This window comes from Pongo pygmaeus, chromosome 8 (assembly GCF_028885625.2).
Source record: "Pongo pygmaeus isolate AG05252 chromosome 8, NHGRI_mPonPyg2-v2.0_pri, whole genome shotgun sequence".
In the NCBI taxonomy this organism is placed as follows: Eukaryota; Metazoa; Chordata; class Mammalia; order Primates; family Hominidae; genus Pongo; species Pongo pygmaeus.
In genome coordinates, this window is record NC_072381.2 from 70,698,696 (window position 1) to 70,718,534 (window position 19,839).

General features: G+C 50.5%; 1 protein-coding gene across 3 annotated transcripts in view; it reads right to left on the reverse strand.

Moving 5' to 3' along the window:
- Window positions 1–19,839, reverse strand: part of LOC129006860 (cadherin-23-like) — a 335,691-nt gene that overhangs the window by 113,649 nt on the left and 202,203 nt on the right. For all 3 annotated transcript variants that reach the window (XM_054437076.2, XM_054437077.1, XM_054437078.2), the window contains exons 10-11: window positions 2,291–2,403; window positions 512–700 (exon numbers count right to left, since the gene is read on the reverse strand). In XM_054437076.2, the coding sequence (XP_054293051.1) occupies window positions 512–700; window positions 2,291–2,403 (302 nt within the window). The remainder of the gene's footprint in view (window positions 1–511; window positions 701–2,290; window positions 2,404–19,839) is intronic.

The window sequence follows — 19,839 nt, forward strand, 5'->3', positions numbered from 1 at the left end:
TTCTCCTGCCTCAGCCTCTCACATAGCTGAGATTACAGGTGCCCACCACCACGCCCGGCTAATTTTTGTATTTTTAGTAGAGATGGGGTTTCCAGTGTTGGACAGGCTGGTCTCAAACTTCTAACCTCGTGATCTGCCGGCCTCCCAAAGGGCTGGGATTACAGGTGTGAGCCACTGCACCTGGCCTTATTTCTACCTTTTAAAATTGCTATTTTTGTTCATGCTTTACAATATCCCTACTAGATTAGTATGATGATCGTGTATGTAACTTCTAAATAATAACCACACATATGGAAACATGTGCTTACATGTTTTTTGCAGGGTGTAGGGGGTAATCCAAAAGTAGAGACTAGTGATTTTTTTTTCAGCCTGATTTATCCTCAGAACCTACCAGGAGTGGGGCGCTGCAATGTTTGTTTCTATTTTATAGCTGAGGACCTGAACAGCCCAGGCAGGGTGGTGGGTCTGGATGGGTGGTGGGTCTGCATGGGCCATGTGTCCAGGGACTCACCTCATCCTTGTCCACCACCTGGATGAAGAGTGGAAGGGCAAAGCCGACCTGTGCCAGCTCAGTGATGGCCACGCTGTACTCAGAGCTGTTGAACTCTGGAGCATTGTCATTGATGTCAATAACCAGGATATTGAAGGTCGTGGTGACTGTAGCATCAGATGGGGTGCGGTCATCGTTCAGCTCCGTGCCCTGTGGACAGAGATCAGTCACCCTGGGGTGAAGGCAGCTAATCACAGCTACAGCTCTTGCTTACCAAAGACTTTCTCAGCACCAGCCACTGTGCCTCAATGTAAATGATCCCATCTAATCCTCACCACAACTCCAGGAGGAAGATTTTATCATTAGTATCCCCATTTTAGTGATAAGGAAACTGAGGTTCAGAGAGACTAAGTAACTTGTATAAGGATTCACAGCCAGAGTAGATTTCAAGCTCAGGTAGTAGGATCCTAGGACTGACAGCAGATGGATGAGATGGGGTGGGGAGGACAAGACAGATCTGGGGGTTCATCAAGGGACAAGGGGGAAGTCTTCATTCTCTTTGGCAGATGGTGAAACTGAGGCCAAGAATGTTTGTGCTGGTGGTTAATCAAGACTTAACTGAGCATCTGCAATGGCCTGAACCCTGTGCTTGGCTCTGAGGGTCAGCGTAGATGGACTGACTCAGATACCCGGGTGTCCAGTCTCTGGGCCAGAGCCATGGGCCCAAAAGTGCCCATTCCCAGTTCTGAGTCAGCCTTCTGAATCTGAGTCTCTCTAGGTGAGAGACACAGGAACAGATATCTTTCAATAGCTTTCCAGGGGATTCGGGTTCACAGCCAAGTGTGAGAACACACCCTCACATTTTATATAAAGACAGAAAAACTGAGTTCAAGTCCCGCAGTGGGGTGCTGGGACCAGGGGGCAGCTCTCTCTCTGGTGGAGCTGACCACCTCACCTCCATGGCAGGCGAGCAGACAGGAGGGAAGGATGGTGGTGGGAGCACGCCCTCCCATGGCTAACTCACACCTGAACAGCAGGGCCTCCCAAGGTCAAGGACAGCAATTAAGGGCCAGGCTGGGCTGCACCATCCTCCCCATGGTGCTGGAAGGGCCTCCTTCCCAGAGCCCCTGGCCTCAGTCTTTGGGCCACCAGTTTCTCTCAATCGATGGCTGATGGCCTGGGCTGGGAAGACGCCCTATGGCTCAGACAGGATCCATACCCCTAAATGGGTTTCTCAGGGAATAGCTCTGCAAGTCACTGATTTGAATTAAAACCGACCGTGAGTGGCAGGCGACTGCAGGGGGTGCGGGACTGTAGCTCTGCCTCACATCCTGGGGTGGGGACCCCAGCACATTGCTGTTGCATTGCTCCCTGCTGCATTGCTGTTTCTTAACAGGAAGCCGTGGCACTTGGAAGTGGGACAGAACCCCAGAAATGGGGCAAATTCCAGAATTCCAGGTGGCTGCAACAGAGAACTTGGAATCCTGGGACAACAGTAAGGAAGGACCACAGGATGAGCACCTACTGTGTGCCTCCCGCTGAGAGGGGATAAAAGTTCCATCCCGTGTGGTTGTTGATAATGGATGTGGCACGCCCAGCACACCTACAATTTCATAACTTGGGTGCCTTCCTGATGGGGCCCTGGGCACAGCCCCGGGAGGCAGTGTGGGGTGAGAGCACGGAAGCGATGTGCTTCTGGAGCCACCACCAGGGGCAGGAGCCCTTGGACACTGCTGGAGGCTGGCATCTGAGTGGGGGCATCTCCTCTACCTGGGGTGAAGATGCCCACCCAGGTCTCACCTTCACAGTCAGGATGAAGCCGTGGCTGTACAGGGGGTTCTCCCGGTCCAGCAGGCCATTCAAGGTCAGCGCTCCGCTGATGTAGTCCAGGGCAAAGATGCTGTTGGTATTCCCTGCAAGAGAGAGAAGCATTCAGGTGTGACCAGGCACAGGGCAGGGGAGCATGGAGCTGGGGCCAGGGCTCCTCTCTGGGCATTAAAGACTCATCAGTTACTTGAAATGAATGCTGGTTCAAGAGTAATAGAAAGAGCCCTGGAGTCCATGGAGCAGCTGGCAGACAGCAACGGGTCCCAGAAGGAGAACAGCATGGCCTTTCCAATCTCCTTCCGATCTCTGTGACACAGCCAGCGAGAAAGTCTTGGTTTGGTGCTACTATGCTTTCACTCTTCTCTAGACTCGCTTGATTTCTTTTTTAACAAAGAGAGAGCAGGTTTCAGGCTCAGAGCCTTCCAAAGGGAGTGGACGCCAGCCAGGATGCAGTAACCTGGTTTTGTTTCTCTTGTGCTTATTTTTATGGTCACATTCTATTCTATTCTAGTCTAGTCTAGTATATTCTATTCTAATTTTTTATTTATGACAGTGACGTAAAGTTTCCTTTTACAACAAATGTAAATTAAAGACATAATTTAAAAATAAGTACTATGTTAAGTACTTATTAAAATTTAAGATATGTATTAAAGTACTGGCAAAAATTATCTATGAGCCACACTTGCCTCAAACCGATGTCTCTGTAAACCCACCCCTCTCCCTCTGCCACCTTCAATTTCTGCTTCCTCTTCACAGAAACTCACAGTGGTGTCCTTGGGTTTCTCCAGATCACTATGCTCTTTCCTGCCTCCTCATCTTTTAGCGTCTGTCTTTCTCTCTTGTCCTCACCCTCTGCCCAGCTCAGTGCCAGCCTCTTCTCCTCCTCCTCCAGAAAGGCAGTCCTGACTTCTCTAGCTGGCCCCTTCTGGTCCCCACAGGTAGTAGCCACTGTTTTGTAACTAACTGTTCCCCAGTTGATTCTTGGGTGTTCATTGGATCTCCCTTCCTGGCCCTCTGAAGATGGGGACCTTACATGACTGTCCCTTAAAGTACCTGGTCAACGCTGGGCACACAGTGGTAGGCATGTTCCCCACCTGGGCCAGTCCTGCATGGGCCCTCACCTTGCCCATATGCCCTTCCCACATGTGAATTCACCTAGGAAAATCCCAATTCCACTCTGCTGTCTTCTTCACGAATGAGTTTGTTGGTTCATTTACATACTCACTCACTCCCATTCATTCACCCACCCAGCAATCTCTAGGGTAGGCTTTCCTATAGTAGGCCCTGAGCTGGGCGTTGTTGGGCATGCAGATGTCAGCGTGCCAGGAATTCTGACACCAAAGCACTTTGCAGCCTGGTAAGTGATCTCTGGTACCCACCAGAATCAGCATCTCTGAGTTCACAGCAGGGAGAGGCTGTTTACAGATGGGAAAGCTCAAAGAAGGAAAGCTCCATAGAGAAGGGGTCATTAATTCCCTGGACCACTGACTGGCTGTGTGACCTTGGGCAACTTATCTAACCCCTGGTTTCCTCACTTGTAAAATACAGGTAATAATGGCATCTGCCTCATAGGGTTATGAGAATTAAATACGTGTGAAAGTATAGATATATTGCTTTGGGACCATTCCTGGTACAAAATAAGGACTCAGTAGTGTTGTCGTTATTGTTTGAGGTGGTTCCTGGAGAATGGGCAGGACTGAGGAAGAGGATGGATGGACACTGATTCCACGTTACAGAATTAATACCCAAGCCTTCAACACACGCAGATGAACACCAGAATTACCGTGGAAGTGGCTGTAGCTCCCAGGTCTTCCCCTTCCCCATCTCTAAAGGGATCTGCATGTAGCAGAGGCTCATAGCCTCTCTTGGATTAACTAGGGAAAAAGTCAAGGGTGGGGCAACTTCCTCTTCTAACTTTAGACTTTGGGATAGAAGCTATTCTCAGCCAACCATGCTGAGTCACCTGCCTGTGCTGGTCAGCAAGGCAGCTTACTTCTACCCAAGTTGGTGGCTAGTGGCCACTCTCACCTGTCCTCCCAGTCCACTGCACGGGCTGGGCAAGGCCAGGGAGAAGCTGCAGACAGTGGGGCCTGTTTAGAACTCAGTCTATCAGTCTATGCCTTCGGAATCTCTAACATGGGGCCAGCCCAGGAGGGAGTGTCACTGTAGCTATCCCCTTGCCTAAGGCTTCCTTTCCCAGCCATGGAGAGTCCTAGGTCACTTCCTGCTGGGTTTTGTATGGCTGCGTTCGCATAGTGGGGAGTTGTGGGGACAGGATTGCAAGGAGGCATATAAATGTATGATAGAAGGGAGTTTCTTTAGCTGGGAATTTTGCTGCTAGAGAAATGAGATGTGTGCTTTCATCTGTTCATTCATTCAACAAACAGTTATTGTGCTTCTCTAATGAGCATACAGGCTGGGCGTGGTGGCTCACACTTGTAATCCCAGCATTTTGGGAGGCGGAGATGGGCAGATCACTTGAGGTCAGGAGTTCAAGACCAGCCTGGCCAACAGGGCAAAACCCCATCTCCACTAAAAATACAAAAATAGCTGGGTGTGGTGGCGCATGTCTGTAATTCCAGCTACTCAGGAGGCTGAGGCATGAGAATCGCTTGAAGCTGGGAGGCGGAGGTTGCAGTGAGCCGAGATCACGCCACTGCACTCCAGCCTGGGCGACAGAGCAAGACTGTCTCAAAAACAAATGGGGATACATTTTAATGGGGGCCACAGCACTCAACCAGATACTCAAAGTACAGGGTGATCAGTGCTGAGGCTGGGTGAAGCAGAGGCAGTGCAGGGCCCTGTAGGGGCTGAGGTCCTCTGAGCCCCTAAGGCTGAGCTGAAGGGCTGCCCCGAGGCAAGACCTCAGAGCCTCAGGCCTCCCACCCCTGCCCCAACACACTCACAGGCAGGGGTCCCCTCCCCAGCTCCCACAGACAGCATCCCGGCATTCCAGATTTTCATATAAATTTACTTTTTTAAATAAAGGAACCTATCAAATGTTTAGCTAAATGTGATTCAATTTTTATCTTTGTGAGATTTTTCTTATAAATCATTCACAAACCTGAAGCCCCTTGTTGAATGACGTGCTTTCATTTTTGATTTGAAAAATAGGGTTTTCAACCCTGGAACACTCACTTGTATTTCTTCACTTAGCTCCTATGCCCCGTTCACGTACACACTGCCCACCTCAAACCCAGCATCTGTCCCCAGCACATAAGACACCCCATGCCCCGACCTAGGCAACCTTCTCCAACAAACCTGCAGGCAAGTACCCCCCACACAGTCCACATTCAACCAAACTCAAGACACACACACACACACACACACACACTTCTTTTTCACACATCTGTTTGCATGGAGTACACCTTCCCACCTCCTGCCAAGCACGAGTGACTAACTCCCCAGACCAACAGCCAGAAAGAGCTATACCTAGGGAGCCGACAAGGCCACCTGAGTGAGGACTGACTCAGTGAGATGCTCGGTAAGATGCTCTTACTGTCACCATAGCAACACTGGCACTTGCTGGGATGCTGCTAGGCTTGGGTAGGGGCACGAGATGAGCCCTGCGCCCAAAGCTGGAAAGGCCAAGGGCATGTCTCATTCAAAGATTCATTGGTTTTTTTAATTCACTCATTCTTTCAAGTTCATATTGAGCACCTACTACGTGCAAGGTGTTGGAGAATCATTAAAGAAAAGCAGGCAAGGTTGATGCCTTCAGTCTCATATGAATTGTCTGTGAAGACAGACATTCATGATAAAACCACACAATTGAAAGTGTAAGTACTTGCTGAGCTAAGGCCCCTGAAGAAAAGCAATTCGGAAAAGAAATGGTTAAGATTACACCCTCTGGAGGCAGACTGCATGGGTTCAAATCATGGTTCTGCTACTTACTGGCTGTGTGACCTTGATCAAGTGACTTATATGTGGGCCTCAGTTGCTTGGTCTGTAAAATGGGGGCAATAATAGAACCCACCCCAGGCTGTCACTTTAAGGATTAAATAAGTTAATATAGTGCTGGGGACATAGGAAACTCCCAACAAATGTTGGCTGCCTGTGCTTTACCAAGATGGTACCACCGTGGTCTCTCCCCACCACCCCAGCAGCCTGTGCCTACAGCTGTTTTCCCAGCAGTGACACTGAGCTAACCCCACACTTTTGCCAGGGGAGCCTCGCCACAGAGGGCTAGTGTTTACAGGCTGCCCTGAACTAAGGCCGAGAACAAAACCCTCAGGCCCACAGGGCCCTGAACCCAGAGCTCTGACCTCCGCTCCCCCCTCATTCAGGATGGTGGGTGCGGAGGGGAACTCCACATCCCTGCCTCGCTCCCTTCCCTTCTTCCCTCACCTCCACGTCCTCCCCTCCACAGGCGCTGTGGGCTTGGCAGCCACACATACAAGTTTCTCTGCTCTCCTGGAAACTGATACCTCCATGTCGGCCTTCTGGTCTCCCAGACATTCTTTATCCAAGTCCCATGGGGGGCTGGGGGGGCTGGGGGCGCTCACCAGGGAAGCCTTTCATCTGTTCAGCCCCACTTCTGCTGAGCAGAAGGGCAGCTGCTTCCCCTGGGTGGACAGGTGCTGTCCTGAGTTCCAGGGTGGGGGAGTGTCTGGTAGGTGAGGGGTTTTGGGGTGGGGTGGGGGCTGCACTTTTACCACCGTAAGGATTCTGGAACTGGTGATTCAAATTGATCACAAAAGAAAAAAGCAGGTCATTACTGGCCCTGCTGGTTTTCCTGGGGGCAGCCACCTCCTCTAGGAGCTCCAGGAATCAAGACCTTTTCAGATTTGCAAGAGAGAGGCTGGGAGGAATGAATCATGTGTGAAAGGCTGCTGGGCAGGGGTTGGGGGGGCGGGTGGGGATTGCAGCCTTCATTCTTCTATTTATTAAAAAGTAGTAGCCACTACTTATCAAACACTTACCATGTGCCAGGCACTGAGCTAAGCTGTTTGCACAATCACATCACCTATTCGTTGCAACCCCCTTATAAGAAGATATCCCATCTTCTGTGTGAGGAAGCAGGCTCAGAGATGCTCAATAACTTGCCTAAGGTCACATGGCTAGCAAGTGGCCAGCTTGGACTTAGATTTACATTTCTCTTTCTCTCCCTGCAAGCATTTGCCTTCCACACATTTGTGCACATTCTGCACCTGGCCCTGTGCTATGGGGCAAGGAAATAGGATGAGGCAAATAAGAGATCATCATCCTTCATAGAGTGGAGTGTCAACAAAGTGGCTTCTTCCTCAAGAGGGAGTCCTAAGGCTGGGCACAGTGGCTCATGCCTGTAATCCCAGCACATTGGGAGGCCGAGGTGGACAGATTACTTGAGGTCAGCAGTTAAGACTAGCATGGCCAACACAGTGAACCCTTATCTCTACTAAAAATACAAAAATTAGCCGGGCGTGGTGGCAGGTGCCTATAATTCCAGCTACTTGGGAGGCTGAGGCAGGAGAATTGTTTGAACCCGGGAGACGGAGGTTGCAGTGAGCCAAGATCATGCCACTGAACTCCAGCCTGGGTGACAGAGCGAGACTCCGTCTCTCTCTCTCTCTCTCTCTCTCTCTCTCTCTCTGTCTTTCTCTCTCTCACACACACACACACACACGGGGGAGTCCTTACACATTCTGGAAAGTTCTAGATAAATTCCTCCATGGTAGAGTTTTACATAGCAGCAGAATGTCCATGTTGCGATGTCTTCCAGGTAGCTAGGGAGGTGGCCTACCATGGGGACTGGTGGGGGAAGGTAAGGCAAGAGACAAGAGCTGTCAGCACAATGGGGCTGGTGACGTTCGTCAGACACTGGGGAAAAGCGCACCAGGCGAGGCTGGCGTTTATGGCACATGTATAATTGGACGAGTATAAGCAGAAATATTTAGAAGGCAGTGAAGGAGACAGAGAGGCAATGGCCAGAGAGGTAGATGGGAAACCAGCCTAGTGCCGGGTGCCCAGAGTCAGGGAAGGAGGCAGTCTTGAGAAAGAGACAGTCTGCAGGGTCAGAGAGAGCAGAGAGCTCAGGAAGAGGAAGGTCTAGCAAAGGCCACTGACTGGGTCTTCAGATGTCCCCAGAGTCAGACTTTAAAATACTGAGGGATGGTGGGGCAGGGATGTGGGGGCAGTGAGCACAGGTCCTGAGGTGCTGCTGCCCAGAGTTTGGTGTAAAAAACAAGGCAAGAGGCTGAGTGGCAGCTAGAGGGCGCCGCAGAGTCAAGCAAAGGGCTTCTGCTGTTTTCTAGGTGGTCAGTGGGAGAGGGAGAGGGAGAGGGAAGTGGACTGGGAGGTGCTGCAGCAGGGGGTAGAAGGTCTGATGTTGGGGCGGGGCAGCTCTCTCTCTTTGAGCCATGCGGGGCAGGGGGAGCTTAGGCTCATCCCCCTACCTCTTTCTTCCTCCAGGCTGGAAGGCTACCCCCCTTCACGCCCCCTGCCCCACCTGCAGCATCGCCCCTCCTGCCTGCTGCCAAATCTCATCATTCCCACATCTTGTCCCCTTGTTATCTCACTGGCAGCATCTTGACCCACAGCGGAGCTGGGTCTGGGTGAAAAGCAGTTTAGTGAGTGGCCGATGGTGCGTGCGGGAACACAGGCTGATGACTTTCAATTGCTTTGTCTGCTCCGCTGGGCTAACAGCCCCTGAGTCGTGCCTCTGCTCTTCTGCACTCAGAGTTAAAGGAAAACCCAAGGCTCCCCGCTCGGCCTGGGAACTGCCCTTTCTGAAAATCCAGTATCACCTGCTATAGGAAGCCCATCCGCATCTCTCGCCTGGAGGCTCTGCCACCTCTGGCTCCTCTGAGCCCTTGAGTGCTGGGCTCTGAACTCACGAGGCAGCTGCCCTGTGCAGTGGGCTTCTTTAATTCTCATGCCTGGAGACCCAGCGTGGCCTTGAGGATAAGGGCTGGGGTCTCATGCTGCAATCTCTGGCAGTCCCCAGAACAGCGCTCATTATATATTTGTTGGATGGCCTGAAGTTTCTCTTCCTCCCTCTGCAGCAATTCCAAAGGGTCAACCAGTATGTAAGAGGGAGCGGCATACTTGGGGCCTAGTCCTGTGTTGGGGCCGCAGGGGAGAGAAGAGAAGAAAAAAGCCATGGCTTATGAGGAGCTCGGGATCTTAGGAGCTGGGCCTAAGCAGCCATCTCTTTAAATGGCAGTGTCTGAATGGAGGCGGGAGGCTGGATGAGATTGACCTGTGCGATCCTGATCCCCACTGTAGCCTCTGACTTGGTCACCTGGCCCTGCCCAGGTCCAGCGTCAGAGACCTTACCCAGGGAAGGGAGCAGAACTGGGATCTGCTTCCATTCCTTCCAATGGTTTCTCTTCTAGTCATGGTCTGTGCCTGGAGTCTATTACGTCAACACCCTGGTGAAGACCGCATACTGAGCATGAACTCGCAGGATGTGAAAAAGACCTAGGTTCCAACAACAGCTCCATCACTTACCAGTTGTGAGACCTCCTGCAAACCACTCATTCCTTTGGGCCAAATTTCCCATCTGTAAAGTGTGGAAAACAGCTCCTACCTCACCAGGCTGTGTGAGCATCAGGAGTGATCATGTATGTAAGGCACTTATTGTGGTGCCTGACATGTAGCAGGTGGACACTTTGGTTTCTTCTTTCCTGCCATGCCTGTTTTCTTTTTTTCTTTTATTTTCTTTCCTTTTGTTTTGAGACAGAGTCTTGTTCTATCACCCAGGCTGGAGTGTGGTGGCTCGATCACAGCTCACTGCAGACTTAACCTCTTCAGCTCAAGTGATCCTCCCACCTCAGCCTCCCTAGTAGCTGGGACTGCAGGTGCACACCACTGCGCTCAGCTAATTTTTGTATGTTTTGTAGAGACAGGGTTTCACCATGTTGCCCAGGCTGGTCTTCAACTCCTGGGCCCAAGCAATCCTCTGGCCTCGACCTCCAAAAGTGCTGGGATTACAGGCGTGAGCCACCACACCTGGCCATGCCTGTTTTTGGAATAGTAGAATCACAGCAAGCTAGTCCCAGCTGTGGCCCCTCTCATCCAGAGTTGTGAGGGGCATGCCCCACAGTGGCCAACACAGACTGAGTTCTGACCTTGTGCTGAGCACTGTGCAAAGCGTTTTGTATGCATGTCTTATTCAGTCTCACAAAACCCCTGAGACAGACACACTATCCTCATTTTACAGAGGAAGAAACTGAGGCACAGAGAGGTTAAAAATAACCTGCACTCGATCATCTAGGCAGTGAGGGGTAGAGCAAGGAATTAAACTCAGCTTCCAGGAAGCTAAAGAGTTCATGTCTCATTCAGAGGACCCTGGCCCTTCCTGTCTCCCCTGCCAGGTGTAGCCCATTAAGCAGCTGCGTGTGGGCAGCCTAAGCCCCCGGGCCCCTGGGGCAGGCTGGCTTGCAGGCCCATCGCTGTCCAGTGGAGCCGTATCATTCTGACTGGTATAGAGTTGTATCACTGTATAATGAAAATTGGGAGTCAGTATGAGATATCGGCTTTGAGCAAGACATCTTATGAATTAAAAATCGTTACTTAGCTGCCTGATGACAAAAGGGGCCTGCATCCTGGATGGCATCTGGGCTGGGCTACATTCAACAGCCCCACAATCAACATATGGCAGCCAGCGGTGTGGGTTACCTCGGCTTTCAACCAGGAGAGGGGACCAGCCTGCCGAGAGTCTGCTGCTGCATAAGGATCCTGGGTCAGGCGGGGTGGGGGAAGACTGCCCCTTCCCAAAGCTTCCCAAGCTGCCTGGAGCCTCTTCCTGCAGGTCTCCTCTGTGTGCATTCAGACCTCCACTCAAATGTCACTCCTCAGATTCCTCCCCAGTTACCCCCACCTTCCCACCCTCACCCCTGCCACTCTCTCTCCATCATCCTCTTTTATTTCTTTCAAAGCACTTCTACTTTCTGAACCTCTCTTCCATCTGTTTATGTGTTTCTTATTGTCTGTTTCTCCCTACTGGAATGTAAGCCCCAGGAGGGCAGGATTGGTTTCCCCAAGTGCCCAGCAGATGCCTAGCAGGTGATCAATCAATGTTTTCTGAATGGATGAACAGGCCACAGCAGGAATGTCTGAGGGCCGCTCTGAGACTGGTCCAAAAGGCTGCGGAGCAGAGCGATACTGGGGTGACTCCTGATGTCACACATCATAAAGACACCACAGCTGCACTAGGGCCCATGAGGAGGGATCAGCCAATTAGCAATTCCAGTTGGGGCTGTAATACCTTCCTGATACAGCCATAGTGATATGTTTGTTTGAGCTGAGCTGTCTCAGTTAATTAGTTATTACTGTCCAGTCAGGGTAAGACAAACTTCCAGTCCCTCAAGTAGGTGTGAACTGCAGTCTGCTTGTCTTACAGGCATTTTACACAACAATAGTTTTTATCAAGCTCACTTAAACCAACAAATGATAACCTCTGCTAATAAGGCTACAAACTGGACCCTGATTAATTTGCTAATAACTGGCTCCAATTTATGAAGCATTAACTTGAGTAGCCAAAGATAGTGAAATCTATCATGCCAGTTTGCTAAGAGTCAAGCCACACTCTTCCACCCACAGCAATGCACTGTGCATGGCTCCCTGTAAAATGGAAAGCCTCAGAGAGGCGGCCCCTGGTCCTCTGAGGATGTTTTGATGGGGACCAGAAAGACATCACCAAGGACTATGGCTGAAATAAGAACCTATTTCCTGAAAAACCTTTACACTGCCATGGAGAGAATTTCTTCAAAGGGAATCATCATGAATGTGTCCATAAATGCAGTCACCAGGATGTTCACCATAGTGCTGTTTAGTAAGAAAAAGTGGAGATAACCTAGATGTCCAACAATAGGGGATTCATTAAATAAGTTATGATATGAAATGCAGCAAGCCACTAAAACGTTGCAGAAGAGATGCTTGTAACTTGAAAAAATAGATGTGTTTATGATGTGTTTTAAAAAAGGACAATGATCAGCACAGTTCCATAAGATAATTTTTTTGGTTTAAAAAATGTGTGCACAGAAAAAAGGAATGAAATGTTAGCAAAGTGTGAACACAGATTATCTGAGTGATAGTGCTAGGACAGAGGTTTTCAGACTCAGCACTGTGGCATTTGGGGCTGGATAATTCTTTGTTGTGGGAGGCAGTCCTGTGCATTGTGAGTTGTTCAGCAGCACCCCTGGCGTCTACCCACTAGATGCTGGTAGCACTTTCCCCCAGATATGACAGCCAAAATAATCTCCAGACATTGCCAAATGTCTCCTGAGAGGCACAATCGCCCCAGCGAAGAACCATTGCTCCAGTCATTTCAACTTTCTCTTTTGACTGATTTGAATTACATCTGTTGTCTTTCTTTTTTTTAAAAAAAAAGGTCAATACAAGTTCCTTTAAAAAATAATCCCCAAAGTTCTACAACTTCCTAGTGGTGACAGTTGTACAACACTGTGAATGTAATTAATGCCACGGAATTGCACACTTTAAAATGGTAAATTTTATGTTATTTATATTTTACTGCACCAAAAAAACCCCCCAGTGTTTGATGGTGTGTGTCTTTGTGTTCCAAGTTGGTGCTAGATGCAGGCTGCTTTGCAAACTGATTCATTTTAATGTGCAGTTCTTCCTCTCCCTGGGTTACCACAATTACTAACAACAATTCACCAGATTTAATCTCCCTGAGGGCAGGGGCCTTTCCCGCCCTGCTCTTGCTACATCAGCCAGGATGAAGGAAGGAATTTGCTCACAGACGAGCTGCGAGGCACTGGAAAGGTGAGGTCTCTGCTTCCAAGTGGCATCTAGTCTAGATGAGGAAATAGGACCTGTGCCAAAAAGGGGCCCAGTCCTGCTGAGGGCAGCTTGCCGGGCCCTGGAAGATTCCGCAGGAGGCTGGAGGAGGAGGAACTCCTTCAGCTGGGCCTTGGATGGCAGGGCTAGGGTAAGTATGGAGGAAGAGGGCACTCCTGCTGGGGAGACTGGCCTGAGCAAAAGGGTGGAGGTGGGACCATGGCTTCCCAGCGGGGGAGCTAGCAGGAGGAGCAGAGCGTTCACAGGAAGCCGTCAGGAGAGGCTGATGCCCGGAAGAGGAAGCAGTTTGGATTTTTGTCTGGCTTTGAGGAGCTCCTGCAGGGGTTGGGCTGGAGGCAGGAAAGCCTCCTGGTGACGAGGGCATGGACTGGGTGATGGCAGAGAGAAAAGGCGCAATAACAAGGGCTGACATTTCTTGTGGGCCCGCTGCGTGGCAGGCGAGGTGCTCAGCACTTCATGTGTGTTGGTCAGCTACTCCTCAAGGCCTCCCCCTGTGAGGGCACCATCATTATTATTCCACTCTTAGCTTTTAAAATTCTTTTTATTTTTATTTTTTATTTTTAGAGACAGGGTCTCACTCTGTCACCCAGCCTGGAGTGCAGTGGCACAATCAGCTCATTGCAGTCTCAAACTCCTGGGCTCAACGGATCCTCCTGCCTCAGTCTCCCACATTGCTTAGATTACAGGCACGAGCCACCATGCCTGGCCTTCCATTATTATTGTTATTCCCATTTTACGGGTGAGAAAACAGAGGCACAGAGAGATTAAATGATTTGCCTGAAGTCACACCACTGGTCAGTCGCAGAGCCAGGATTCCAGGCCAGCCTGTCTGCCTCTAGAGACTACAGGCTTAGTCCACACGCTGCTTGCCCCTGAGAGATGGGGAAGATGCGTGCTTCTGCCTGTTGACCAAGCGCTTCACATGTTTGTTCACATGCACGATCTCACTGGATCCACAAAATACCCTGTGAAGCCAGCACTGCTACCCATTTGTCAGATGAAGAAACTGAGGCACTGTCAGGTGAAGTGACATGTCCAAGGATACATGGTTACTGAGTGACCATGCTGGGATTAGAAGCTGGGTCTTTTGGGTCTCACATAGCCCTCATGGCTGCCATGGGCCTTGTCTCTCCTGTGTGGGACTGGTGCTCCCTCAGCTCTGGGGCCCGGAGTCTGGCCAGGAGGTGAGCAAGGTGAGGAAAAGGAGAGCAGGAAAAGGAGGCCCCCCCCGCTGCCTGCTTGGTACCCAGTTACCTCCGCGGCCTGGGGCAGGTTGGCCCAAACACCCGTGCTTCCCCTCAACTGGGGTCTCTCCTTGGGCCAAGAGTGGGAGCCAAGGTGCCCTGGGTCCCCCAGCCTGTGCCTCCCAGAGGGCTGTCTGTTCTGCCTGTCACTGGGCAGGGCCCACAAAACTCACCTGAGGCTTGGCACTCAAGAGAGGTCAGGGCGCAGGGAGATGTACAGCCCCGATAAAGCCATGTCAGTCTGTGTATAAGCAGCGTTTGATATTTGATGATCTGAAAGGCCTTGTCCCAGGGAGGGAGGGCGAGGGAGGAAGGAGTGGGGGAGACACTTAAGAAAACAAACAGGACAGTGATCAGATCCCCAAGGAGAAGAAAGCCCATGGCAGGAGGAGGGGGCATGCGCTGTCTGTCATCCTGGTCGTGTTGTCATCCCCTCCTCTGGCTCCAATCCAGCAATGGGACATGGGAAAGATGGGCCCAGGGATGAAGCTTCTCGGGAAGTGGGAACACTAGAGACCACCTATCTACCACTGGGCCTGTCCGTACCAAGCATGGGGTGGGTCATACCCCCAGGGAGCCCACCATCTAATGGGGAAGATTGGTCACCTTCAGGGAAGGACAAGGCACATGTATGAAGAAGCCGACTGGAGAACTCATAAAGGAGTGGATGTGAATTTAAGAGACTGGTTTCATCATTTGGGGCTTGTGGACATTCTGAGATTCAGTTTCCTCTTTGGAGGTGAGAATACCTCCCCCACTCACAGGGCTGTTTAGAGGTTCAGTGAGATAAGGAATCTGAAGATGCTTTACAAACTGTAAAGTGCTGAGCCCATGCCAGGATGCGTCAAAGATGGTGAACTGGGTGCCCGGGGCAGGTGGAGCTGTGCAGTGCCACAGACTGGATGACGTGAAGCAGGAAAGACCAGCACAGCAGGGCAGGGTGGGGTGCAATGGCAGTGACAGGTGTACCCTGAAGTTTGTGGGACAAAGAGGGTTGGTGCCCCTGAACCTTCCCTCCAAATCCTACTGCCCAGGGTCCAGCCTCCCCCTCAAACTGCCATCTGTTCAGTCCTTTGTCTTGCATCACTGAGATCATGTGGAAACAGCATGGGCCTCAGAGGGTACTGAGTTCAAATCCTAGCTCCGCTACTTCCAGCTATGTGGCCCTGGGCAAGTGACTTTGCCTTCGAGCCTCAGTTTCCTCACTTGCCAAAGAGGGACACTGACAGACTCTGCCTCCTGGGGCTGCTGGGAGAACACAGCTGGTACAGAGCGGCTCTCACTGATTCTCTGAGCCCTCTCCATCTTCCCTGCCACCTTTCCTCCATGAACACTAATCCTGACAGTGCCTCGGCTGCCCCCACCTTCCCGCCCCAAGTGCTGCAAGTTCCAGAGTGAATGACTTTCAAATCTGTGGAAGGAGAACCCATCACACACACCTTGAGCCGGGTAATTTATGAATCAAATTGTGCTCCGTCAGGACTCTGCAGCCCAGAAATAGATGTGGTCGGACGAGGTTCAGGGAGTCAGCCTCAGACACAGTTATCTTCATAGAAACTGGCCACCAGTTGGCCGAACCAGCCCGAATGACCGACCTTGGGGGGTCCCCTGGGGGCTGCAGAACTCCCCCTCCCCCCAGCCCAGGCCCTGCTCCAATGCCTGAAGGCAGAACAGAGATCTGCCTGGGGCTCAGAAGACAGCTGTGACCCTGGGCCAGTCACTTCACTTCTCTGGGCCTCAGGGTTTTCTCTTGTTTAAAAAAGGGGGCTTTTCTATGGCAGTGGTTTTTCAAATGTCTTTGTTTCAGTAGCAGATTCTTTTATCAGACAAAATTTCACACAGAGCTCCAGTATAGAAAACAGCCAAAATCAGAGCTAGTTGCCCTGGCTGAAGCAGATGACGGGGTGTGGAGTCCAGCACTACCAGCACCCCGTTACCCTCCAAGGGGGCCCTGAGGGATGGGTTCAGGGTCTGGTGATTCAGGGAATCTGGAGATTCCCAGGACGTTTTCAGTTTTAAGATGCCATGGGAGATCTGATCTTTTTGAAAGGGGCAAATATTGCAGTGGCTAGGACCAGGGTTCAAACCTCAGCATTACTTCTCACTAGCTGTGTGACCGTGGGCAAGTTATCTATCCTCTCTGGGCTTTCATTTCTTTAACCATAAAAAGGGGAGGAGTAATTCTTATCTTACAGGGCTGATGTGAGGATAAAAGCAGGTAATAAGCCTACTTAGTTCAGCACAATGTCCAGCACATCACAAGTGCTCAACAAATGTTAGACCTCATTGATTAGTAAACTGAGGATAGAGGTGAAAAAGTCATAAGGCTTGTAAGTGGTCGCACTGAGATTTGAACCCATGGCCATTAATGCCAATGCCTATATTCTTTCTCCTACTCCTCCCTAGAAACAATGCTTCTAGAAGGTTCCACCAGAAAGGATGCAGATTGTGCCAGGCCCGGTTTCCTAATATTGGAGGGTTTTCCGGCATTTGGTCAGTGACTCAGAGTGTAACATCAAAGCAGATGTTTCTGGTCAGGGCGTGACTGAAGGAAAAAAACTACAGATTTGGTTAAGCACAAACCCACTCAGCAATGTGGAAAACATCAAACATCTTGGATTCGAGTGAGTATGAATCAGAGTCATCATATTTATGAGAAAAGATGGCAAATTTGTCCTACAGAGCCAGAGCCCCCAGTCTGAAAACAGAAAGGCCAGGGTTTCCCCAGGAACTCTGATACCATGGGGTATAGGTAAGGTCAACTTTTAAAAGTTCTGTGGTCTGCCGGGAGTGGTGGCTTACGCCTGTAATCCCAGCACTTTGGAAGGCCGAGGCGTGTGGATCACAAGGTCAGGAGATCGAGACCATTGTGGCTAACACGGTGAAATCCCATCTTGACTGAAAATACAAAAAATTAGCTGGGTGTGGTGGCGCGCGTCCATAGTCCCAGTTACTCGGGAGGCTGAGGCAGGAGAATCGCTTGAACCCTGGAGGCAGAGGTTGCAGTGAGCCGAGACAGTGCCACTGCACTCCAGCCTGGTGACAGAGTTACACTCCGTCTCAAAAAAAAAAAAAAAAAAAAAAAAAGGTTCTGTGGTCAAACAAATCTGGGAAATGCTCAACAGACATCTTCACTGCTGGAGTTGTCAGAGCCCTTAATGTGCTCATGGGCATTGTGACTTGCCAGCACAAGGAAATTGTGATGCAGTGTCTCTCTAACTTATTTGACCACAGAGCCCTTTTTGCAAAGCTTATCGCCTAAAGCATCAGTGGGCCATCCTACTGAAGAAATTGAAGGTGTGGCCGGGTACGGTGGCTCACGCCTGTAATCCCAGCACTTTGGGAGGCCGAGGCAGGTGGATCAACTGAGGTCAGGAGTTTAAGACCAGCCTGGCCAACATGGTAAAACCCTGTCTCTACTAAAAGTACAAAATTAGCCAGGCGTGGTAGCACACATCTGTAATTTCGGCTACTCGGGAGGCTGAGGCAGGAGATTCGCTTGAACCTGGGAGGCGGAGGTTGCAGTAAGCCAAGATCGCACCATTGCACTCCAGCCTGGGCAACAAGAATGAAACTCTGTCTCACCAAAAAAAAAAAAAAAAAGAAAGAAAGAAAGAAATTGAAGGTGTAAATGGGGCTATTCCCACAGTTTCCCTCCAGTGGAGTCTCTGAGCATACAAGTTAGATGTGTCAAGTGTCAGAGGTAGAAAATGGAAAGATGCTTAAAGCCTAGCAGGTTCCAACTTTTCCTTCAACCCCTGGAGAATTGAGAATCAGAGATGAGAAGTAACTTGGTCAACAACACACAGCACGTTAGAAGCAGAACTGGCACCAGATGGGTGGACCAGAAGTCTGGCTCAAGTCTGGGCTCCTGTCCAGGCCACAGGTCAGATGTGGCTCTCTGGTCTGCTTTGAGAAGCTTTGGGGACCACACATAAAAGTTTTACTATGGAAAATTTCAAAGAAACACAAAAGTAGAGGCAAGAGCACAATGAAGCTCTCGGTACCGTCACCCAGATGCAACAATCATCAAAATTTTGCCAATCTTATCTTAAAATCACCCCCCACAACACTACCAATTTTTCACGGTGTTAACAGAGGAAATTCTAGTTCATCTTTAAATACTGTATGCATCTCTCAGAAGGACTTTCAAAACTGCAACAAAACATGCCATTTTCACCCTAAACAAAATAAATTATTCCTCAATGTCACCTAAGACACAGTCCACATTCAAGTCAGGGACGCCATTTTTGAAGCCAATGTCAGGATCAGAGGTTTTTACCTTTTCTACTCAGTGCTCACAGAACAGACCTCTGAGATGATTGAAATCAAAGAAAAGGTGCCTTCAACAATAGCTGCAATGTTTCCTTTCTTAAACAAGAACAAAAAGAAGAGCAAAAAAGATCCAAAGCAAATATGGCAAAATGTCAACAAATGTTATCAGGGCGGTGAATACATGGGGGTGTGCTGTGTTGGTTTCTGTACTTTTCTAAAAATTTAATATTTCACATTTGCCAGTGAACTTAGCCCTGCTTCTCTGACAAAGGCCAGGGGTCCCGGGCTGGGATGTGGGGTGGAGTGTGGGGTGGGGTGGGTGGTTGGCCATTTCATCCCGGCAGCCTGCCTCCAGAATGCCCTCATCCTCCCAGCTGGAGGCTCAGCCCCAGATGTCATATTATGTCCCAAGCCCTTGGCCCAGTGCCCCACACCAAGTAGGAGTTCAGAGAATGCTTGATGAATGAGCCCAGCCAGATAGGGAGGGATGTCCCAAGACGCTCCCATCCCTTGGCTCACACAGGCAGAAACTTTTGCTGAGCAAGCGAGAAACAGGAAAAAGAGAGACGTCCTTGCCTTTTCGACCAGGGAGGAGGCTCCACAACCCAAATCTTTCCAGAGCCTCTGGCCGCTTTTTTGAAAAAGAGAAGTCACAGGAGTGACTTTTGGGTCTTTCCTGCTGGGCCACCCTACAGATGCGTGGCCTGGTGTCCTTCTCAATTACACGGGTTCCTGGCCCTGCCTCCTTCCCCATCAGCTGGTCTGGGCTACAGACCCCTAGTCTCTCAGCAGGAGGGGAGGCAGGCGCTCTGGGAAGTGCCCTAAAGCAATGGACACCCTATAGCATTCCCACTCCAAACTCTGGGCATAGGCCCTCCTGGAGGGGGACCGGGGCAAAGGGTCCTGCTGGAGACAGATGGCATCACTTGGGATGTTTGCAAGCTTAAGACTCAGCACTCATTGAAAAGAGGAAGTAAACTCTTTGCTTGTGGAGGAAGCTCTTGGCACTGCTCCTGGCACCAAGCAGAGCCTCAGAGCCCAAACACTGCCCCAGCCTAGGCCAGAACGGAGGGCAGCCTTTGATCTTCAGCTCCCTCTACAAACCTCTGCCCAGATGTACTCACTCTCCCTCCCAGCACTAAACCCCAAGCAAGGCCAGCTGTGGCCTCCCCAGCCTACAGGCTCCCGTCGGAAGATGACTTATGGCTTTAATTACCGAAGGCCGGGTGGAGCCTTAGAAAGGAGCCAGCCCCACCA